This window comes from Boleophthalmus pectinirostris, unplaced genomic scaffold, assembly GCF_026225935.1.
Source record: "Boleophthalmus pectinirostris isolate CB_2022bp ecotype Guang Dong unplaced genomic scaffold, ASM2622593v1 HiC_scaffold_3, whole genome shotgun sequence".
Classification (NCBI taxonomy): Eukaryota; Metazoa; Chordata; class Actinopteri; order Gobiiformes; family Gobiidae; genus Boleophthalmus; species Boleophthalmus pectinirostris.
In genome coordinates, this window is record NW_026571299.1 from 22,338,839 (window position 1) to 22,364,120 (window position 25,282).

Here is a 25,282-nt window from a genome sequence, read left to right on the forward strand (position 1 = left end):
CGAGAACCTGCACTGATTTGGCCGACCTGAAAACAGCTAAGATGGAACAGAGCATTTAGACTTTTGGAGATATGGACAGACTAAAAATAAAGGGTTTCTCAAATGTGTGAATGAAACAAAACACAACTCCAGGTGTGTGTTTGAGGAGGGAACAACATTATAACATGGCTTAACACTCACAAGTGTCAGTTTTGTGTAATATAGAACCTTTAACACCACAACAATTAAACATGAAAAAGAAAGTGTCTTCTAAATGAAAGAAAGTGGGGGAAGAATGTAAAGCAGTGGCTCAGATGTGGTCCAGTGCTCCTGCCAGCTTTACCCCCACACACAGCAGGTCCGGGTCTATGGGTCAAATGCATGAGCGCCCTTCACCTCAGGGACTATCATTAGATCTGAAATAATGAAATGAATGTTTGAAATGAAATTATTTTCTCCTCCAGACACTTCCAGTGAGAGTCAGGAGCAGTTACAGTGTGGATGTGTGAAGCCCTGGAGAAAGAGGAGGAGGAGGAGGAGAGGAGGAGGAAGAGCAGAGCAGAGACATACAGAGAGTGAAAAAGGAGCAGAAAAGGAGAGGAGGGGCAAGGAGCAGAGGAGCAGAGGTACAGATACTGAACATGAGGAGATCAGAAGGGCTCAGGGCTTTAAAGTTACACTATGCAACATTTGTGGTGGTGCATGGATTTTTCCACAGTATGGCATTAAACTTGTCTATGTTACAATAGACAAAGTGATACATTATGTCCCATTGTGTAAAAATGTACAGTGTGCTTGTCTCCATGGAGATGTCTCTGCTTTATCTCCATGTGTCACTTTAAACTCTGTATCTGCATTTATTCAATTACAGGTGTAAAAGTCACTTTGCCAGACATCTGTTCTCACAGTTTGAGACATCAACATCGAAACTGAATCTATTTGAACATATTTACAGGTTGTTTTGTGTGAATATTGCAGAATATAAAACATGGTGCATACTGTATGTGATGGTTATAGTTATACTCCACAGAAGTGTAATAGTGTCTTTAAATCAAGTCTGGTGTCTCGTCTCTCCTCCTGTGGATGAGGAGAGCTGTGTTCTTCACTGTTTTGGTTACTATAGTGGAGGTCAAAGGTCGCAGGTGAGTCAGTCTGCACAATAAAAACACATTTTCCACCTGAGCGCCTCCTCTCTCCTCTCTCCTCTCTCTGCTCCTCTGCTCCTCATTTGCTCCTCTGCTCCTCTCGTCCTGTTGAGTGTGTTAGTGTGTTTAGGACAAACCTGGTGTGTGATGTGTGTGTGTGTGTGTGTGATGTGTGTGTGATGTGTGTGTGTGTCCAGATGTGCAGTCAGTCTGCCTCCTGTGCCAGTTGTGCCTGTGATGCTTTAAAAGGATATGTTTGAAGTTTGACCCTCCTCTGCACCTGTACTTCCACAGGTCATGCCCATGTGCTTTATACAGAAGAAGAGTTCATCTCTTCTGCTGCTCCACAAACATCATTCAAACATCATTTAAAGCTCCTGTGTTACACATAAGTGACTCTTGTGAGCTTTGAACCATGTTACCATGTTGTTCCCTCCTCACAAACACACTTGGAGTTATGTTTTGTTTCATCCACACACGTTTGCGTAATCCTGCATTATTAGTCTGTTTACATCTTCAAAGCTCAGAATGCTCTGTTCCACCTTGTGATGTCATGAAGTGGTAGTTCTCAAGTGAACAGCTCCTTTTACCTCTAGTTCAAGGTCTGAAATGATCCAAATGATTCTAGTGAAGGTGTGTGGAGTTTAAAAACACAGTGGAGCACTTCCTGTATTACCACATGACGTCACCAGGTGTTTTCACAACTCCAGCTCTGTTTGTGACGATGAAACATTAGAACAGGTCAGAAAATAGTGTAAAATATTATATGGAGGGGTCCGTCAAATGTTTTTCTCCATGGAGAAAAGTTATTGTTTTGTCAGGAATGTTTCATAGTATGGCATTAAACCTTTCTATCTTTGTGGAGACCAAATCAGACCAAGTTACAGGTCAGATCTGTGGAGAGGCGACCCCACTGTATGTCTACATCTCTAAAGCTCAAAATACTCTGTTCCACCTTGTGATGTAATGAATTTTTGAAGATTCTCTAGATTAAAACCTCTTTTCCATAATATTGTGAACCACCAGCTTCTTCTATTCTTCTGTCACACTGGAGTGAAGAATACCAGGCCAAATATTTCTTCATTCAAGTACCAAAGATGTCGTCCAGAGCTGCTCAGGTCTTTTCTTCACAATTGAATGTTCAGACTGTGAAGCTTCTTAAGGAAAACCAAATCATCTGCAGGAGCTTTTTCCAGAAAACTTCATGCAGCTTGAGCAACCTCTAAAACATCTTCTTTTTCTTCCAAATTTCTTCCTAAATAATTTTTTGGAGCTAAAACCTAATGCAGGTTGCAGGTGTGTAGTGTTGTGGTAGATTTCACAATCCGTGTATCATTCGTTCATTCGTTTTTCAATATAAAACCAAAAATAAGAAAACAAAAAAACAACTGTTTTCTTCATTATTTGTCTCCAAAACCAAAATGAAAAAACAGATAATCATTCTTTTTTTCAGTTTTCGATTTTGTGTTTAAATGAAAAATGGAAAAAACGGGTAACGGCCGTTTCCCTTTTATGTGATTTCAGTGACTGCGATGTCGGACTTTTGCACTGGATACGGACTGAACCAGGACTGATCCAGGTCCAGGACCAGAGCGGGACTGAGACTGGGACCACCCTGCTGTGGGCTCTGAGCCTCCGGTCTGGTCCCGGTCTCAGTTCCGCTCTGGTCCCGGTCTGTCCGGTCTGGTCTGGTCTGGTCCCGGTCTGGTCCCGGTCTGGTTTCAGTTCCGCTCTGGTCCCGGTCTGGTCCCCGTCTGGTCTGAGTCTCGGTCTGGTCCCGATTTGGCCCTGGTCTGGTCCCGGTCTGGTCTCGGTCTCAGTCCCGCTTTGGCCCCGGTCTGGTCCCGGACCTGGATCAGTCCTGGTTCAGTCCGTATGCGGCGCAAAAGTCCGACATGCAGTTACGGAAGTCACGTAAACGGGAAACGGCTAAACACAAAATCAAAAACTGAAAAAACTCATCATTATCTGTTTTTTCATTTTGGTTTTGGAGACAAATAATGAAGAAAATTGTTGTTTTTTCGTTTTCTTATTTTTGGTTTTATATTGAAAAATTAATGAACGAATGATACACGGATTTTTCATGTTAACAGCTACTTTTATCTGTAGTTCAGTAGAGATTGACAATTTCAAGGCCTAAAAGCATCCAAATGTTTCTAGTTAAAGTGTATGGAGTTTAAAAACATAATGGAGCACTTACTGTATGAAAAACTCATCCTAAATGTGCAGTTTGTGTGTTAAACATGAGTGAATGAAACAAAACACAACTCCAGGTTTGTCTGTGATGAGGAAACTTCATTAGAACATAGATCAGAAACAGTGTGATACAGTAGGTCCATTAAATGAGGCTTGAAGGTCCTGATTGAAAACATTTTTATAACAGTGCGTTTGCTGATTAAGCGGCTGTTGTCCGTTAGCATAAAGCACGTCGTATACATTTAAATGACATTATTAGTGGTGATTGCGTGTGTGATTGAGTCGATGGAGGCTGCGGTGATGAATGAGGCTCCACGGGGCCTGCTTCATATTTAATGAGCTCTTGAGTTAAATACAGTTTGAGTGAGAGTGAAGTGCACCAGGCCAGAGCTGTTTCAAACATTTCATTTGCACAACATTATGAGATTACTGCAAATGATCAGACTCAATTGGGCTCTGGAAATAGTGAAATGCTTGATGAAACTGTATTATTCAAGGGTGGTATTGTGCAGAATCGACTTTGTAAACTTTCTCCCATGTTGTAACGTTGGTCTCTCATCAAAAACCTGCCTGAAGAGGCTTTTAATGCCAACTCTGTGGGAACATACAAAAGAGCAGTGGTGCCCACACTTTTTCAAAATGTGAGCTACTTATAAAAAGACCAGGTCAAAATGATCTACTGCTACAAATACAAGCAAACTGTTCTGCACTGAAACACTCTGTGCCCTTTTTGTGAACCCTCACTCACAGTTTGAGAAGCTCTTTAAGAGAACTTCCACTGGCACTTTATACAAAACTGTGAAGAAAGTGCAGAAAGTGAGCAGGATTTTTAAACCTGTTTATTCGAGGTCCTAACTGGAGTTACATTCTCTTACTGGTTTTGCAGTGGGATTTACCTCTGCACATTTATTAAACCAAACACACATGTGACAAACATATTTGTGCACTTTTATTAGGGAAACTTCAGACACATGTTGCAGTAGGTCTGCTCTCTGTTGTAGGTCTAATCTATGCCAACACTGTAAAATACACTTAGATAGAAGATGGACTAGTTTTTGCTTCGCGTTTCATCTTGCTCTTCTAATCAGGGCACTAAGGAGGAGTCTGTGTACACAGGGAGGAACGAGAGCGTGAAAAGGCGAGGAGCAGCACGCTGATGTGAGGCAGATGGATGTTTTAGAAAGTTTAACCTGCCCTGTGATACACTCTGCAGAGAAGTTTATTGCTGACAGCAGCGGCTGTAATGAAATATGATCTCACTCACCGAGTGTTGGACCCCGAGTCCGAGACAAGACTGACTCCAAGCTCCTTCAAGACCGAGACAAGACTGAGTCCGAGATGAGACCAAGACCTGTCTCAAGTACGACGACACTGCAGTCGATTCACACTACTTTGGCGATTGACTAGTAGATGGAGATGGACCCGTTTTGCACCTCTGTAAAAGAGTGATGTATAACTGTACTGTAAAAGTTGACAAACCTGATGTGATGTGCAGCAGTTTTGATTGATTGTGTTGTGATAGTGCTCCGACAGGGTAGTGATAGCATTTTCTAAACAATAAAATGTAACATGGGGCTCTAAATATGTTATGTGTTAGTTCATACTCTGTAGAAGTGTGATCTCATAGTCTCTCTCATTCTGTCCACACAGTTACTTCTACATCAAATGTCCTTAAAGGTTTTTAAAGTCATATAATACAAAAGCAGCTTTTTAGAATCAAACGCAGAGCACAGAAACGTGAAAAACAGTCTGTTTTGTTCTGTGAACTAAGTATGTGAGTGAAGTAGCTCTGGTGTCGATCTGTGGACACAGAAGAACACATGATTATATTCTGATCATCTACTTTGATTTGTACATGTTTAAATATAGTTGAAGCACCTTTTATTCTCTAATAAGATAATGGACCAGAACAGAATCACAGTGAACATCAGAAGTGTACAGCAGAAACAAAACTCACCATGTGCTGCTTTTCTTCCTCTAAACACAGTAACAGGGAGGGCATCTGGTATAAAGTCCTCCTCCTGACACATCACCTGTAGAAACACACCATCAATGTAAAACTGCAAAGATCAGGTTTAAAAAATATTATTCTGTTAGAATTATTTTCGTCAGTTTACTTACTTTGTTCATCTGAGTTTTGATGTTTCTCAAACATCTTTTTTCTGAAAACACCTTCTTTTCTGAAAGATACAGGGATTTTATTTGAACTTATTTGAACTTCACTTTCAGAATGATGCAAATGATGCTGACCTACAGATCACCTCGAATAATCCTCTGCTTTTGTATCTGTCCTGTGTCTTGCTCCATTTGAATTTTCCCTCTCAAAGTTTTAGGGAGGAGGATTCTCAGTGGAGGTGTTTCCTCAGCCTGATTAAAACCTGCAGGTCCAACATCGACCACAAACAAACTGCCTTTGTAAGACTCAAACATGTTTGACAGAGAATCTTAAATAAGTCATGTTATTGTTCCCCCTCTCAGACTTTTTTTTTCAGTGTGAGACATTCACTGAGTAACTGAAAACTGAACTGAATATATGGTATTTGTTAGGAACAAGTTTTGTGAAATGAAAATAGCAAAGTTGAGTGAAGTTTGATTACACTCCACTTTAGTATTTTGGCTTGAGTCAATTGTTATTTTCAGTGCTGTAAAATGGAAGTCAATGGAAGTATCTTTGTAGCTTTATTTTCCTTTTAAACATACTTTTAGTCACCTCGGGATCAGGCTGTACAACCAATCATTATCATTAAGTAATTTCCTTCACAAATAATACAACCTCCCGTCTTCTTCTGGATAAAAACTAAACGCTGCTAACCCTGGAGTTTAGTTTATCGGCACAGTTCATATTTCAGTCTTGTTAAAATGTGAACTTTGAGCAGAATCAACATAAATCACAAATGAAATCCCAATTGTAAAGCTCATCAGAAAATCCGCAATTAAACATTTCCCTAAATCACTTGGCCCTGCAGTGGAGTCTCCAACAGCAGCTCATCTGCACGCATCTAATCTGTGCTGCTCAGTTTCCCAGAGGACGATGTGCAGAAAGGAAACTGTTTATAATGGACACGTTATGGTGGAAGTCATTTCATTCAGACTGCTCAAAATTCTGAAAGTCCCACAGTGCACCGGATCGCCAGCAACAATAACTTTTGTTTAGCATATTCATACAGTTTGCATAGATTTACTGGAGCACATCTGTTCTGTGTCTCCAGTCGTCTCCCAAACATTTCAAGTGGAACTAAACACTAACTCTGTTTCCATCTAAACTGTGTATATGGTGTTTTGATATCGTTATCTACTCTCACTAGACACTTTTTGCAATTGTAGAGCAAACTTTTGGTACATTTGCAGCTTTCTGGTCAAAAACGCCGAAATCTAAGTTTGTGCTGACTTCAGTTTGGTCAAACAAGTGTCAACACCTCAATCACACTGTTCCCTTTTAGTCCTCCAGACTCCCCCCTCAGTGGCCACGTTTACATGATGTTTTTTCATTCTGAATTAATTGTTCTAAATTCAATATTTCAGAATTAAAATGTTCTTTGAGTTTACATGGAAATAATAATTCTGAATTGAGGTTTATGTAATGGTCTAAATGTTCTTTATTTAATGTGGCTCAGTGTCTGGAGGTGGGGAAGGTTCTGATTGGACAGAGACACTAACGTACCAACGGGAGAGACAGAGAGAGGGGAGAGAGGAGAGAGAGGAGAGAGAGAGAGGGAGAGACGAGAGAGACGGAGAGAGATGGAGAGACAGGAGAGACAGGGAGAGACGGAGAGAGGGAGAGACAGGGAGAGACGGAGAGAGAGAGAGAGAGAGAGAGAGGGAGAGAGGGAGAGACAGGGAGAGACGGAGAGAGAGAGAGAGAGGGAGAGACGGAGAGAGGGAGAGACAGGGAGAGACGGAGAGAGAGAGAGAGAGGGAGAGACAGGGAGAGACGGAGAGAGAGAGAGAGAGGGAGAGACGGAGAGAGAGAGAGAGAGGGAGAGACGGAGACGAGAGAGAGAGAGAGAGAGAGAGAGAGGGAGAGACGGAGAGAGGGAGAGACGGAGAGAGAGGAGAGAGAGAGGGAGAGAGACGGAGAGAGGGAGAGAGACGGAGAGAGGGAGAGACGGAGAGAGAGAGGAGAGAGAGGGAGAGAGGGAGAGACAGGGAGAGACGGAGAGAGAGGAGAGAGACGGAGAGAGGAGAGAGACGGAGAGAGGGAGAGACAGGGAGAGACGGAGAGAGAGGGAGAGAGACGGAGAGAGGGAGAGAGACGGAGAGAGGAGAGACAGGGAGAGAGAGGGAGAGAGAGAGGGAGAAACAGGGGAGAGACGAGAGACGGGGAAAGATGAGAGAGGGGGAGAGACAGAGAGAGGGAGAGACGGGGGGGGACGAGAGAGAGAGGGGAGAGACAGAGAGAGGGAGAGACGGGGGGACGAGAGAGAGAGGGGGAGAGACAGAGAGAGAGGGGGAGAGACGGAGAGAGAGGAGAGAGGGAAAGAGAGAGGGGGAGACGGAGAGAGAGAGGGAGAGATGGAGAGAGAGAGAGAGGGAGAAATGGGGAGAGACAAGAGACAGGGGGGAAGATGAGAGAGGGGGAGAGACGAGAGAGAGGGAAAGAGAGGGAGAGACGGAGAGAGAGATGGAGAGAGAGAGGGAGCGACGGAGAGAGGGGAGACACGGAGAGAGAGAGAGAGAGGGAGAAACAGGGGGAGAGACGAGAGAGAGGGGGAGAGACAGAGAGAGGGAGAGGGGGAAAGAGATGGCGACAGAGATGGCGGGAGAAGGATAAGAGAGAGAGTGCGGGGAAGGGGGAGAAGAAGGGAGGGCAGAGAAAGAGGGGGGAAGAAGAGAGAGGGCGAAGTAAAGAAAGGGGGGATAGAGATGAGAGAGAAGGAGAAAGGAAATAAGAGAAAGAATAAAGAGAGGAGATGGAGTAGAGAACGAGAGAGACAAAAGGAGGAAAGAGAGGAGGGAGAGAGAAGTGAGAGAAAAGATGATAACAGGGGAGGGAGATAGAGAGAGAAATGAAGAGAGGAGGAGAGAGAGTGACTGGAGAGAGATGGAAGAAGAAGAAAGGGAGAGAAGGAGGGAGGGAAGGAGAAAAAGACGGGAAAGAACGAGAAAGAGTGTGAGAAAAAAAGCGAGAAAAAGAATAAAGAAAAAATAGAGGTGAGGGACTGATGAGGAGAAAGAAAGAGAAGGGAGAGGAAGAAATAAGGAAGTAGGTGGAGAGAGTGGATAAGAAAGAGAGAGAAAAGGAGAGAGAGAGTGTGTGTGAAAGAGACAGACCAGTGAGAGAATGGAGAGAGAAAGAGAGAGAAATGAGAGAGGAAAGTCAGATCAGAACAGTAGGCAGCTCCAGGGAGAAACTTAATGAAATATTCTCTCACTCGCTTAAAGAAAGACAGAAAATTCTTCAAAATAGCCGATAAAAATAGACTCCTGTGAAAGTGTGCAAGTCCGGGGACAAAGCGCAGTATCACTTGTCTCTATTTCATTACAGCGTGTAATGTGGATATGATAAGAAACGTGTTACAAACTTATAACAAGATTAAAGACGCCTGAAGAACGACACTGAACCAAAACCTCCACCAAGCCCCAACTCACACTCGAGTGAAGAGACAGCGCGCTCGTCTTACACTCGTCTTACACACATCTTACACACATCTTACCCTGCTCTGTGCTCTAAAGGACTTTCCTCATCACAAACAGACCTGGAGTTGATGCTGGAGATCATCTCGCTGCTGGAAACTCGTTGGCTTCGGGTTTGTGCCTCGCCCACTTTCACATTTTTCAGTAAGAGCAACATTCTGTTCAGATTTCAAGTTCAACCTTCACAGACCTGCTCTATTACTTTTGACTTGTTTTTATGACCCAGTGATGAGCTCTCGGTGTTGGGGAGTAACGGATTACATATACATAATCAGAGTACACATTATGAGTAACTGTATTCAGTTACAGTTACTGTTTCAGTGAGTGGTAATTGGATTACAGTTACTTTGTTGAATGGATTATATGGTGGTATTTGCCTGTTTTCACATTTTGGGCTAAACCAGGACTAAAACCAGGACTAAAATCAGGACTAAAACCATGACTAAACCAGGATTAAACCAGGACTAAACCAGGTCTAAACCAGGACTAAACCAGGTCTAAACCAGGGCTAAAACCAGGACTAAACCAGGTCTAAACCAAGTCTAAACCAGGACTAAACTAGGACTAAACTAGGACTAAAACCAGGACTAAAACCAGGACTAAACCAGGTCTAAACCAGACTAAAACCAAGACTAAACCAGGTCTAAACCGTTTCGCTGCTGGAAATGCGTTGGCCGCGGGTTGGCTTCGGGTTTGTGCCTCGCCCACTTTCACATTTTTCAGTAAGAGCAACATTCTGTTCAGATTTCAAGTTCAGCCCCCACAGACCTGCACTGCTACTTTTTACTTTTTTATGACCTAGTAACTTTTTTATGACTCAGTGTTGGGGAGTAACAGATTACATGTACCGGTGTTACGTAATCAGAGTACAAATTATGAGTAACTGTATTCGGTTACAGTTACTGTTTCAGTGACTGGTAATTGGATTACAGTTAATTTGCTGAAATAAATGGATTACACAACGGTATTTGCCTGTTTTCACATTTTGGGCTAAACTAGGACTAAACCAGGACTAAACCAGGACTAAAACCATGACTAAACCAGGACTAAACCAGGTCTAAAACCAGGACTAAACTAGGACTAAAAAAAAGTAACTTACATTGTGTTTCAGATGTGTAATCTGAAATCTGTAGGGGAATACATTTTAAAAGTAACCTTCCCAACACTGCGCGCTCTGATCTGATCACTGGAGTTGTGTTGTTTGTTTAACACACAAATGTGCAGAGGATTCAGTCCTTCTCTCAAACTGAAAACTAGGGCTGGGCAAATTTTTATTTTTTTTTAATCGCGATTAATCGCATGTGATGCGCAAAACCAATTAATGAATTAAAAAGTAGACACACTTTTATTGGAAATGTAAATGAAAGAGCCAAACATTTGTTGTGCAAACAGCATTTCTTTCACAGGGGAACCTCAGAGCCTCCAAGGTCTTCAGTGAAGGCTCAAGAAAAAATACTGAATGGACTTTTGTACTACTAATATATTTATTGAATATTTTTTATGCTGTGAGTAATGAACACTGCACTAGTATTAATTTCTAGATCATTGTTATAAACTTGGACTAATATTTCTTAGGAAACAAAGGGTTAATATAATGGAATGGAAATGGACCAATCACATTTTTTCTTCCAATGGTATCTGGGTAAATCAGTTACTCCAGCACTGAACTAAAGAAATAAGCTCAGGTCAGAGCGCACGGCTGGTCCGGCCAGAGCCGGAGCCCGCGGCTGAACTCGCGGCCCGAGCCACGACGGGACCAGAGCCTGCGGCCGGGCCCGCGGCTCGCGGAGGCTCGGGCACGTTGCATCTCACGTGGTCAGAAAAAAAAGTGAAAAAAGTGTAAAGAAAAAAAAAGACATCAAACTTAAAGAAACGCTCACGGTGGACTTTTTCAAAGTAAAAGCCAGTGAGAAACATACGTTTACAATAAAATAAATAAATAAATAATAAAAACTGCGTTAACGGTGTTAAAATAATTGTCGGCGTTAATGACTTAATTAGTTAACGCAAAGTTAACGCGTTAACAGGCCCGGCCCTACTGAAAACACATCGTCACTAGAATCAGGTAAAAGAAGTTGGTCACTAAAAAAAAAAAAAAAAAAAAACTACTACTACATAACATCACAAGGTGGAACAGAGCATTTGAAGCTTTGGAGATGTAAACAGACTAATCATGTAGAATTACTCAAACATGTGAATGAAACAAAACACAACTCCAGGTCTGTTTGTGAGGAGGGAACAACATGGCCTTTAAAAATATGAACTATTTGGAACCATGATTGCAGGACTTTTGCTGATTGAATAAGGCATGGCCCTAATTTTTTGGAAAATTTGAATTAGTGAGGCAGCTCTTCAAAGCCTCACTTGGCTGTCCGGAATGACTGAGACGAAGGGCAAAACTCCGAGCACTCGAACTTGTGACTATGAGCTGGGTTTGCAGTCACTGACACTGGTTGGATGGACATGGTGGATCTAAATCACAATACTGGAGAATGTCTTGGAGAAACTCGAAGTTTTGCAAAAGGGAAGGGACTTGAGACCAGTATATGGACAAAAAGAATAGTTGTGAGAATTGAAAAAGCAGCTGCTCGTTCTAAACCCAAACAACACCAATCTTATCTCATTGTCGGGTTGTTATAAACTTCCCCAGAGATTATACCAGACTATGCCCCGATTGGAGCATGGTCTGGGGGTTGTTCTCTGTTTTCTCCTCCCTCTATCCTCATATTATGCTGCAGTGTCTGGTTCTGGTAGTCTCCCCATGTCATATTGTATTGTGTGTTGTAATGTGCAGACGGGGTGACAGGTCCAATTCTGATTCCTTTGTGCGTCCATGTGAAGAAATGGACAAATAAAGACATGATTCATTCTTATATAGTCTCTTGTCATTGTTGTACATGTCACATGTCAATTTGTCTTTAGTCTCTGTCTCTGCCCCGAGCTCCAATTAACCACAGACTGGATCCTTCTTTCACTCTGTGGGAATCAAACTACAGACTCTCTCGCTTTCTCTTTGCTTTTTCATATCCTCTTTCCATTTATGTCCCTCTCTTGCTCTTTCTGTCTAAACGTCACTCTTTGTGTCTTTCTCTTCTCTCCCACTTTTACTTCCTCTGTGTGTCTCTCTCTCTCTCTCTGTCTGTCTGTCTTTCACTTTCTGTCTGTATCTGTCTGTTTCTGTCTCTGTCTCTCTCTCTGCGTCTGTGTGTCTCTCTCTTTCTCTGTCTGTCTTTGTCTCTCTCTCTCTGTCTGTCTCTCTCTTTGTTTTTGTGTCTGTCTCTCTCTCTCTCTGTGTGTCTGTCTCTCTCTCTATCCTTCTCTCTCTCATTCTCCCTCTCCTCTCACCCTCCCTTCTTTGAAACCCCATTGCTCTCTCTCATCTCCTCTTTCTCCCTCTCTCCAAACTATTTCTCTCTCTTCAGCCCTGCACTTTTCTGTTCCGTTCTCTTTTAAACGCCTGTATTTTTAATTGTATTTATTTATTTAATCCGTAACTGTTGATTTGATATTGATCTGATCTTCATTATTTCTTTACCTGTTGCCGTGAACACCATTTGTAAGCAGCACAACACAAGAAACTTAGAAAGCTGCAAAATTTGTTCAAAAATCATTCAGAATCACTTTTGAGATAGACTCTAACTTGTGTGTGTGGTTAATACAATATAGATAATGATTGTTTTTTTTTTTTCTTCATGTATTATTATTATTATTATTACTTATTCTCCACCTCTCCTTCCTTCCACCCTCCTCTTTCTTCACCTCTCCTGTACCTCTTTACCCCCCCTCTCTCTTCCCCCTCTTTCTAACTCCACACTCCCCTCTCCTCCAACTCTCTTTCTCTCTCCAATCCTCCCTTCACATTTCTCTCTCTTCCTCTCTGCATCCCCCTCTCTCTCTCCACTTCTCCTCCACTTTCTGTTACTGTTCCTTCCTTTTTTTATTCGTGCAGAGTCTGTACATACAGTATAAATGTACATAGTGAAGTGTTGAGAGCTAATCTAAAGTTTGCACTTCTCTCATTGCTCTCTTGTGCTTTCCCATTGAAATTACTTTTTAATAGCTTTCTTGAACTATAGTTTTGTACACATTTATAGAGTATATAAAACTTTTCTGCATGGAATTCAGACATTATAACTTCTTAGAAGTCCTAACTCTCTCCACGCACCACGGACTGCTGCTTTTGAATGGATCTGAAATGAGATCTGCCATTTCTCCACAGATACATAAATGTCTCCTCTTCTCCTGCGCCTTCTTCTTTGGTTTAATATCAGAAGTTCAGATGGAGAGCGGGGGCCTACCGGACTCTGCGGGAGGGACTTTGTGTTGAATGAAATGTCCAAATAGAAAAATCTGAAATAAATGTTGAATCGTATCAGTTATTTGTCAAATGGCTCCAGAAACTTTCATCAAACTTCTCGTCTTTGGTGTGGAACAATGTAAACACTTTTTGAAGCTGCTGGGATCACTCGATTTCACCTGAGATCTCGTTGCTCAGAGAGAACACATGAACCTTTGTACTGCTGTTTATTTTTGGAGGATAGTTTTTGAGGAAAGTGAACGCGACTTTGATGTGTGAGGGTTTCATGTTTTTCTAATTGGTTTGGTGAATAGAACCTGTGGTCAATATTTATCAGAGTTTTACATCAGTTAAGGCACAATTTGTGGAGAAATATTGATAAGAAAAGTACAAAAACACAGGAAGTAGCGCTGAGTTTTAAAACAGAATCCCTCATCAACAGAAGAAGAGTCCATCCAAAATGCAGAAGCAATTTACGCACAACAAAGACAAGTTTCATCAGATTTTGAACAAGTTTGAATTGTTTTCATTCTGAACATCAGTGGCTGAATTTTAAGTACCTTTCCAAAGTGTTTAAAAAGTAAAAAGAAAAAGATAATCACCCTCATAGTGCAGATATTTTCAAGTTCTTAAATTCAGCAGCATGTGAACCCAGCTCAATGAATCAATCAATCAGGGGGCACTTTCTTTTCTTAATGATCCAAGATTACTCAAAATGAACTCTAGTGAGCTTTAGAACCTGTTAGAGTCTAACAGGCTATGTTCAGACTGCAGAGCTTAATGCTCAATTTGTATTTTTTTGTGAGGTCGTTCACATTTCCAATTAAATGTGACTTGTATGTGATTTCCAGTGTGAACATTAAATGCCCTTAAAGTGCCCCTCATGACGACGTCACACACAAGTTGCTTAAACATGGATGCAGTATTGAGCACCTGGAGATTGTAAAGCTGCTGTCATACCAGACCCAGAACCTGTTTTGTTTATTTATTTATTTTTCTTATCTGAACCACCTGATTCAGATAAGACCCCTCCAATTTGTCCTGAATACAGTGATCCCCCCAAATATTCAATTCACTCACTAACCTCACTTTCCCTCCATTGACTCTGAGCCTTCAGAGCCGGAAAATTCTCTTGAATTGTGGTCCGCCGTGGCTGTGACTTTCTTCCTACATCAGCGCAGCATAATGACATTTGTAGCTTGTTCATGACGTGTAGGTGGATGAATGTGCCTTGGCCGTTCAGACTGAAGTCACATGTCAGAAGATCGGATATGTATCGGTTTTAGGAGCGCATATCCAAGTGTCCTGGGTCACATTTGAAAAAAATCGGATCTGTGTTGTTCAGACTGTCATTAAAAGATCAGATACAGGAGCATAGGGGCCAAAAAATCTGATTTGAGTCACTTCAGGCTGCAGACTGAATGTAGCCTTAGAATGTTGTTATCTCCTCAAAAACAGAAATGGAGTTGTGTTTTGTTTCATTCACACATGTTCAAGCAACTCTTTATTATGTTTGTCTACATCTCCAAAGCTCAAAATCTTTTCCAACTTATGATGTCATGAAGCGGTAGTTTTCAATCAAGTGAACAGCTCCTTTTACCTTTATTCCAGTAGAGATTGACAATTCCAGGGCTGAGATCATCCAAATGATTCCAGTGAAGGTGTACGGAGTTTAAAAACACAGTGGAGCACTTCCTGTATTACCACATGTTTTCCGTTTGAGAGAAAACTCAACCTAAATATACAGGATTTGCATAATATTATTATCCAAAGAGCACAATCCACCTGAGGACTGTGATGTGCTGCTCTGTTTAAAGTGTCGGGGCTGTGCAGTGTGCTGATGTCAGTGGATTTTCATATTGAGGGCTGCTCTTTGCTCTTTGCTCTGTTGTTTTCTTCATCTCTATGTCTGTTCTGTCTGTGCAGCCTCACAGCAGCTCCTCGCTCACACAGACACTGTTCAATTAGTGACTATCTCTAAAGGTCACTTTGGTCAGACACCAAGAGATTTCATCCTCTGAGAAATTATACAACGGCTTATTTTTACAAAGCTTTTTTAAAGATCAGACTGGACTCCTGTGCAACTGTGCGACTTTCCATTTTGTCAAGTGTCTCCATTTGAACACCGGCATCAGGAGACTCTCAAACTGTGTCACTTAAGTAAAAGTTAAGCTACAGAGGTAAAAAGTTACTCAAGTAAAAGTATCACATAAAATAATCAACTTAAGTAAAGGTATTTAAGTAGTAAAGGTCGAGCAAGTTCTCTTTGGGAGTGAACGTGGGAGTGAACATTAAATATAAAAGTCTTGATCTGTTTCTATACATTCTGTGAAACTTTGACATTATTTCATCCAGAACTGCCGTTTTCGGTGCTCAAGAAAGTAGTCCGGCAAGTTGGCAGGGGACATTACGATGGTTTTGTGATGCAAATGTATCACTCTTTTGAACACAGATTATTTTGAGAAGAAAAACACTTAATTTTAATGTCCCCAGCCAACTCGCCAGACTACTTTCTTGAGCACCGAAAACGGCCAGTATCTCGGCTCACTGGACGCTGTCGGGGGTAAGTCGGTGTGGATGCACGACACTGCTCACGGGGATGCCATACAGATTCATGTCAAAAAATCCAAACTATCCCTTTAAAAGAGAATTCACGCCACTAGAATGCATCATATGTGTTCTTTATTTTCATCCCTCCATGTCCAGCACTTCATTCAGCAACATGTCGGTGTTTCTGTACAGTTACAAGTGTCCGCTCTCGGTTTAGTCTCAGTTTTGTCTCATACTTGATAATGTGTGTGTGAATCCTGCCTGACACTGACTGTTTACTGTGCCACAAAAGCGTCTCCTCACAGTGAGTCTGAGCGCGCACACTCCCTCATTCTGATGTACGGCCATGGACTCCATTAAACAGGCTCATTCTCCACACTCGTCACTGATTTATGTGAAAGCCTTAATCAGCTTTTGTCCTGTATCGCGCATATGTTACAACTGGACCTGAGCCAATCCTCCGCCCCCTCCCTCCCTCCTCCTCTCCCTCCAAAGCCCTACAATTCACTAATTAGGACGTCTTAATCGCTCTGTTCTTCCTTTCTCGTCGTTTTCTGGCGTAATCCCTTGGTTTTTTAGTGCATCACCAAAGCGTCCATACTTTTATTTTTATTTTTTCATGATGCAGTTTCTTGAAGGTTCCTTTTGTTTAATTAGTGTGGGACTGAAGGAGGATCAAGGAACAGCCAACCGTGTAGTTTGGACCTCTACAAAGTCCACACGCTCATGCACACAAGAGAAAAATTATCTTCTTGTGAGATTTTTTTGTTTTTGTTTTTTTTTTTTCCTCTGGAAATGTAAAAAAAGAAAAAGAAAAAGTAATTGGAGAAGGAGATGTTGCTTTGCCTGGAATGTTCCACAGTATGGCATTAAATGTATCTATTGTACTCATTGTACTGTTAAATGTATCTGTGGTATTCAATTACACGTTGATTCAATGGTCATTCTTTCAGTGAGCAGGATCGACTTCCCACAGACCTAACCAGTAACTTAGCCTGGTGGCATCAACTGTTTGTCTCCGTGGAGATAGATAAGTGTCATGCCACACTGTAGAACTTTTTAGGTAACGTAACATTTCCAGAAAATGTAGTGCAAGCCAAAGTTGACGCTTTGCACACCTTGTTCCACATTTTAAAATGCCTCAAAAATAAAATAAACCATGGGGAACGATCCAAGTGCAGTTAAAAACTCTTTACTGAGTGTTCAGAATTGGGACATACACATACAAACAAAAAAGGAACTTTTAACATACAGGTGACAGGAGGTCAAAAACTGTTTGGCTTCACTCCACACTCCCATGGTGCACCTGCACTCGCCTTAAATAAGGAGTCATAGACATAAAAGAATACAAAAAGTAAACATTACTTGAGTAAACTTATGATTAACATTAATGTAACAAGTGTTTGCTTATTACTAGGTAATAAAAGTGTAACAAATGTATAATAATTGTAACTGTAATAACAGTGTAATGACCGTGTAATGACCGTGTAATGACCGTGTAATGACCGTGTAATGACCGTGTAATGACCGTGTAATGACCGTGTAATGACCGTGTAATGACCGGAGTTGGATGATCAGAAAATCCTAGGTAAGGCTACTGGAGGGCAGGGGCAGTAAATTGAGACAATGGATTAGTTGAAAAATGAATAATGTGTATTATACAGGGACAAAAGTGAGATAACAAAATATACATCAGCTGCAGCAAACAAAAATCAAGCAAACTCAATCAATTAAACGTCCTTGCGAACCGGGTCTGTTTGCCCAGTGTGGAAACAGAGTCCAAGCTACTTCAGTGTCCGGTATTAGTTATGATGAGGGGGGTATGATGTCCATTAAGTGCAGTTGATTGTACAGTTAAGTAGTGGAGGTAGCTGGAGTAGGTGGGAGACAGAGGACAGGTGGTTCACCTCCTACCAGACCGAAGCTCTCTCAAAAGGACAGTTCCTAGCTCGCCATCAAATTAAACCCAAGTTTGGGCACCTGGCCTGTGTGCACATTAAAAGAAAGGCCTCTTAGAACATAATAATGTTTACACTTAGCATTAGCATTAACATTAATATTACAAGAGTTCATAAGTCACAATCTGTCACAAGATTACAAACCGATCACTTTGAGTACATGTTAGCATTAGCATGCTAGCCCTAGCATTAGCACCAGCATGAAAAGCGAACAAGAACAAAGTCATTAAATAATCAATAAATTGGTTTCAGTTCCAATTTACCAGTTCAGTATTGTTTCAATGTATTGAAATGCCCAGCACACATGACAATGTCGCACAACGGGTCTGGTTCTAAAAAGGTGTTAATTGTGAAGTTAAAAATGTGAAACATGAGAATATAAAATGAAAAACGTATATGTACTGACCTTCAAGCTCTGTCCCCTGGCTTCTCTCCCACACAACTGAGGAGCGACAAGTCAGGGGACCTTATATACTCTGACTGATGACGTGTGATTGGATAATTGGTGAAATGGGCGGTGTGATGGGTGGTGACAAGTCATGTGGAGTGGGGGAAAACCTGGGTTGGATCTAGATAACCGGATTGACTTTAACCCTGGTTACATTAACAATAATTAACAGAAAAATGTAAATAGATCAAATTATTTTGTAGCAAATAGGCAAGGCAAATTTATTTGTACAGCACACGTCGTACACAAAGTAATTCAAAGTGCTTTATAGAATAAGAAATACATTAAAATCATAATAAAAACTAATCAAAACATAAATAATCATAAAGATTAAAATTAAAAAAGAGAGACATAAATTAGAGAGAAGAGTGTGGAATGAAAACCTTTCATTTATGCACAGGATTTAAACAGTGTCAAAGTCGAGTCTGTCTCACATGTTCAGACTGTTCCAGGTTTTAGCTGCGTGAATCTGAAACTCTGACTCCCCTTGTTTAGTCCTGACTCTGGGCACCAGCAGGAGGCCGGTCCCTGAGCTCCTCAGAGTGCGAGATGGTTCATATGACACTAACATGTCACAGATGGACTTTGGTGCTCGACCATGGAGAGACTTGTACAAGCAGAACTGCTTTAAAACTCTATTCTCTGAGCCACAGGAGCCAGTGCAGAGACCTGAGCACAGGACTTATGTGCTTGTACTTCCTAGTTCGAGTAAGGACCCGAGCTGCAGCGTTCTGGATGTTCTGCAGCGTCTCACAGCTCGTTTGGAGAGACCAGTGAGCAGAACATTACAGTATCTAACCTACTGGAGACAAACACATGGATAAGTCTCTCCAAGTCTGATTTAGACAGTAAAACTTTCATTTTTGCTCTGTTTTTTAGATGGTAAAAGGCTGCAGATGTTATTGATTTGATGTGGCTGTTAAAGTTCAAGTCTGAGTCCATTATTATGATTTCTTGCCTGATTTGAAGGTTTCATGATCAACAAACGATCATGTTAACCATAAAGAATGACCAAAATACCAAACAACATGCATTTTAAGTAAATATTAAATCAAACAAAATAAGAATAATTATCTCAGTAATGAAAAAACTACAGAACTGGGTTTAGGCTCCCACAGTAGAACTGACTCCACTTTCATATCATTCATGTGTTCAGTCATTGAGCTGTTAAGAATAACAATACTCAATACTCCCCCTGTTTAGAGGAGCAGCAGCTCTTCTCCAAGCTCCTAGATACTTGTATGTCAACCTGTGTGTCTAGAGTCATTGCCAGGTGTGCCTTGAAAAAACAAAAACAAAAACTTTCACACAGTTATTTAATGACAAAAAATGCACCAAAACTACCACTGATGAAAACCCAAATATTCAGACACAGTGTCACAGAGCTGATTTAAACTCACTTTTTTTTTTTTTTTTCTAATTGGAGCCATTTCAGTGGGTGGTGGTGGTGCAATATCTTTTCCACAGAGCTTCCTTTTCAACAAAAAAACAAAACAAAACAGAACTGTGCTGTCAATCAAACTGGTTGGAAAAAAAAAAAAAACAGTCCTAGATGACTCAACTCCCCAACCTGAGATACAATTTTAAAAACCTGATCATTTACATATATATATATATATATATATATATATATATATATATATATATATATATATATATATATATATATATATATATATATATATATATATATATATATATATATATATATATATATATATATATATATATATATATATATATATATGTATGTATGTATGTATGTATGTATATATATATATATATATATATGTTTAGGTTTTCAAAACAAGTGTTCCACAAGAGCCTGGATCTAAATGTTTTTAATATTCATTTCAAATTTACAAATCACTGATGAGCTCAGGAGCAGACCATGTGTTTGTGCGTTGTGTTTGGGTGTGTATTTGAGATTTCAGCTGTAGTATTATAATCCATCTTTATTGTGTGTTTCAGTTTGGTCGGACAGAGGTGATCGACAACACACTGAACCCAGACTTTGTCCGAAAATACATCATGGACTATTTCTTTGAGGAGAAGCAGAATCTGCGCTTTGACCTGTGAGTTGATTTTTTACTTTTTTTTTTTTACTTCTTTATGCACAGGGAAGACATTTTTCACAAATGAAACCTAACTGAACAAAATCAAGGGTGTTGTCATGTATTTTCTATCAATCTACTCATCACTATTGTGCAGTTTACATTGCGGTTGCTAGGTAACAGCAATGAAATTACCTCACTTGTCATATCTGCTATGAACACTGGCCACATTTACATGATGTGTTTCAATTCTGAATTAATAGTTTGGAATTAAATAGTTCTGAATTAAAATATTCGCCCTTAAGTTTACATGGAAAAAATAAATCAAAATTTAGGCTTACATGGAAAATCACCATGTAATTCCTCAGCATCTGGGGGTGGAGAAGAGTTCTGATTGGACAATCTGAATAAACTGCCCACTTACGTTGGAATTAAGTTCAATTCCGAATTATAATTTTCATCAGGAATTAAGTGTTTTTAAAGTGAAATTAATTTTTATTCAAAATTTTAATATTTTTATTCGGAATGAAAGTTCTCATATAAACGTGGCAATTGTTCCTTCCTCAAAAACCTGCCTGAAGATGTTTTAGATTGTCATCCATGGATATTTGAGGAATCTAGTGATCTCTCCCATGTCCTAGTCAAATCCTCCTTATGGTCAACTTTAAGATTCTGTCCAAGGCTCCGCCCACAAGCCTACATCACCCATTCTCCCACACGACAATTCTCCAGAAATATACAAAAACATGATACAAAACTGTACATAACAACATGACAAACCTGATGTGATGTGCAGTATAGATTCATTAGCAGGATGCACACTGATTGTGTTGAGACAGCGCTCTGAAGGGGGAGTCACTTGGGTGGAGAGCAAAGGGAGTTAATTAATTATTCATTATATAGCATTTCCAAATAATACAATTTCACATAACACAACACAATTTGTTACAGTCGATGCCCCACATAAGTATAATACTAGACTCTGGTTCGAAAGAATCCTCAGAGAGACTTTTTCTAATCCTGCCTCTTTAATATCGTGCTGTTAAATATGTTTTAGGGAAATAAGAAGTCTAACCTGTCATGCACCCTCTAATAAAGCCTCTTTGGTGATACTGGAGCTCAGATCAGACCGGCTGACTGTGAAACATGCCCTCTCTTCTGTTTGATTTCACATTCATTCATTTTAATGGTGGTCCCTTTAGTGTCTCTGTCCTCTGTGCTCCTCTCTCTCTCATCTCAAACTGTCCTCCTGCATTTTAATGTCCAGAAATAAAACACTGTTTTCACTTTGGAGCTGAGGGGAGAGAGGACTGTTCAGCTAGAGATGTTTTCAATTAAGCTCAGACTCAGGGTTTGTAACTCAGAGCTCAACTGAACAGTGGCTGTTGGCATTTTTACATTCATGGAATTAGAAAAACAGAAAAACACAGGTTCAGAGAGTCAAATATCCACTACTGGAATCTTTAAGCCTTATAATATTTTAGTCTATGTGCTGATGTGCTGTCTGTCAGGGCTGCATACATTATATATATATATATATATACATATATCCATCAGTCCAAGACAAATTCTGGACTAAATGACATGCAAATTGACGTCCACTATTTGGACGTCTTACTCTGACCTCACTAGGATGTCCATCTGCCCTTGAAACGTTTTAATGTTTCAGCGTTTCCTTGCGCTGTGGGAAAGTTCAAAATGAGGCTTTCTGAGCTGATTAAGACCAGTAAATAGTAGAGCCCAACCGATATATCAGTTGGCCGATATGAGCACCTGGAAGCTTATCAGTTATCGGCCGATATGCTTGCTGATAGGGGCCGATATTTTTTGGGCATGTTATACCTCGTTATAAATCTTAGACTCTCTACATTATGTTCATTTAATCCAATTTACAGACAGATAAATGTCCTAATATGTGGCTCTGCATCACTATTTATCTGCGAAGTCATTTGTCAGTGTGTGTGTTCGTACTGTCCCTGAACACACCGCCAGAGTCACGTGCGTTTGTCACCCGCAGACAGTGTTCGGAAGGTTACTTTTAAAATGTATTCCCCTACAGATTACAGATTACATACCCCAAAATGTAGTTTGTAACATAATCCATTAAATTAATTAAAGTGAGTAACGTAATCTGAATACTTTGGATTACTTGATTTGCTGTAGAGAAGCAAAGACTAGGATATCGTAACATAAGATGTTTTGTTTGCTAAAAGAAAATGAAAAGTCCAGACTTTACTTAACCATATAAAGGGGGGGGGGGGGGGGACAGGAAAATAACACCATGTAATCCATTTATTTCAACACAGTAACTGTAATCCAATTACCAGTCACTGAAACAGTAACTGTAACTGAATACAGTTACTCATAATTTGTACTCTGATTACGTAACTCCGGTACATGTAATCTGTTACTCCCCAACCCTGCCCACAGACATAGATCCATGTGCGCAACACTGAGATTATATTCTTTTTACGGACAATCGGTTTGAGTCTGGATTAAAAGGACATTTATTCGTGCAGATTTGTGATGTGAGGAGGAGCCTGTGTGAGCGGTGAGTGTTGGAAATGTGTCGACTTTGAAGCTAGTTTTGGTTCGTTCTGATTGGTTAGCGATTAGCTGCTGTAGCTCCCACACATAAACAGGCTGTTTTCTATTGGTCTGCTGTAAAGTGACTATATTGACTATATATATTTGTTACTGGACCTGCATTTATATGTAAATGAGCTGTGAATAGACGTGTGAATGATGAAATTTGTTAATTAATTAATTACCGCGGCGCGCAGCATTTACGGCTAAAGGCTAATAGCGATTGTTTATTTACTAGCTTGTAGTGATGGGTTGGTGGCGAACGAAGCAGCTCTTAGAGTGATTGTGATTGTGATTGGGAGCCGTGTTTTCTCTTTCTCTCACTCTCTCTCTTTCTCTCACTTTTTTTCTCTTCACACCGCGCGCAGACTCGTGGGAGTTTGACAGCGGCAGCGGCTATAAACGAAACTTTCAAAAATATGCGTGTGCATAGGGTAAAATAAAAAAAGTGCATATATATATTCAGCATAAAATAAATAAACCAGGACTAATCTCGGGGTCGAGAGAGGGATAGAGATAGAGACCGAGTCCCGACACTCAGTTCTGGTTTAGTCCTGTTTTACACATGGTTTAGATCTGTTTTAGTCCTGGTTTAGTCCTTTTTCAGTCCTGGTTCAGTTCTGGTCTAGACCTGCTTTAGACCTGCTTTAGACCTGCTTTAGTCCTATGACATATCATGTAAAGAGGCAGAATAACAATAAATTGTGCCTAAATAAACCCAGTTTAAAATCCACAAGAGCCAAACCTAAGTTTTTTAAACAATTCAACATTTACAGTGACTTTTTACATCACTAAATACATCGGTGATTATATCGGCTATCGACAGCTCCAACTCCCATTATATCGGTATCATATCAGCCACAACAAAATCCATATCAGCTCTAGTAAATAGTCTTATTACATCAATGTATATGTACAACCAGAATATCAGCTGATCCAGCAGTTTTTCTCTGTATCGGTGTCAATATCCGATACTTAAAATCAAATCGGTGCACTTTAATCACTGCTGTTTAGTTAAAGGAGGAGGTATAATGCTAAATAGATTTGTTTAGCTTCCTCTTTCATCAAAAACATGTCTGAAGAGGTTTTAGATGTCGTGCATGCATGTTTGAGTAATCTAGTGATCTCTCCGGGCCCTATTCAAACCCTCCTTGTGGTTAGCAGTGTGATTCTGTGCAAGGTTCCACCAACAAGTCCATAAATATACCAAAACATGATACAAAACTGTATATCTGGACAAACCTGATGAGATGTACAGTAATTTCATTAACGAGGTGCGCGCTGTGATAGTGACTTAGCGCAGAAACTTGTTGAAACTAAAACATGTTAATATGTTGTTTTTGGCAAAAGAATAAAAGGCGACATGGTGATCTACATATGTGATGTGTAACAGTTTATAAAAGTATAGAGAAGTGTAATATCCACTCTTATTGTAACATCAGGATTCATCCATTTATGTCCTGTCTCCACAACAGCTGAGTTCATCTTCACAAACACATCATTTCTGGGTGTTATTTAACCTGACAATGGCAGTGTGTTTAGTTAATGTAGCTGAGGCAGTCCCTTGATGTGCGTGTGACGTGATGTCTTTATTCTCCGCTCGTGTCTCTTACATAAATCTTTTTCTCTCAGTTTGATCTTTGCACATCACAAACAGATCACTTCCTCTTTCTCTTTCAGCCTCTGTATTCTCTCTATTCTCATGGTAATGTCTCTGTGAACGGCTTTAAAGAGGTTTCCACGGACACGGCGGCCATCTTAGATCCCCTCTGCTCTTTGTTCAGGTTCATCAGTGAATTGTGTGCTCAGATGAAGTATAATTCATTTGTGATTTTGTGTTGCAGATATGACGTGGACTCCAAAAGCCCGGACCTGTCCAAACATGTGAGTATTCCAGTTTATGTTCAAGTCATTGTACTGTTAAAGGAGCTGTATGTGGCCTGTACTCTTACTGAAAAATATGACAAATGAGCCTGTGTCTCAAGAGTCTTCACCTGGAGACAAAGACACATCCAAGTGTGTCATTCTCACTATATGACAGACTATGCAAGAAATGAGAGTTGACTTCAGTAAAAAAAACATTCAGATCATGAGGTCAGTGCCATAAATGGAGGAAATGTGGACATTGTGGACTCCTGCACATACTTAGGCTCAGTATTTGATTCAGAGCTAAAGTTTGACAAAAACATGGATTCTATTGCAAAAAGAGTTCAACAGAGAATCCACCTGTTGCACAAACTCAACTCTTTAATGTCTCGAAACCAATCCTGTGTGCTTTTTATCATTCTTTTATTGAGAGCCTTTTAACCTTATCTTTTAACTGTTGGTTTTATGGTTTGTCAGTCAAAAGACAAAAACAGCCTGAACAACATTGTAAAAATCTAATCAGTGTGCAGATGCCCAAACTCTTTATGGAGCAGGAGGTGCTCCAGAAG

General features: G+C 40.4%; 1 protein-coding gene across 4 annotated transcripts in view; it reads left to right on the top strand.

Annotated features, from left to right (window-relative positions):
• cpne5b (copine Vb) overlaps positions 1-25,282 on the top strand; it is a 336,051-nt gene that overhangs the window by 101,781 nt on the left and 208,988 nt on the right. For 2 of the 4 annotated variants that reach the window (XM_055160492.1, XM_055160491.1), the window contains exons 4-5: positions 20,179-20,282; positions 24,692-24,731. In XM_055160492.1, the coding sequence (XP_055016467.1) occupies positions 20,179-20,282; positions 24,692-24,731 (144 nt within the window). Of the gene's footprint in view, positions 1-20,178; positions 20,283-24,691; positions 24,756-25,282 lie in introns of all 4 variants that reach the window. The other 2 variants (XM_055160489.1, XM_055160490.1) reach the window with 2 other exon arrangements.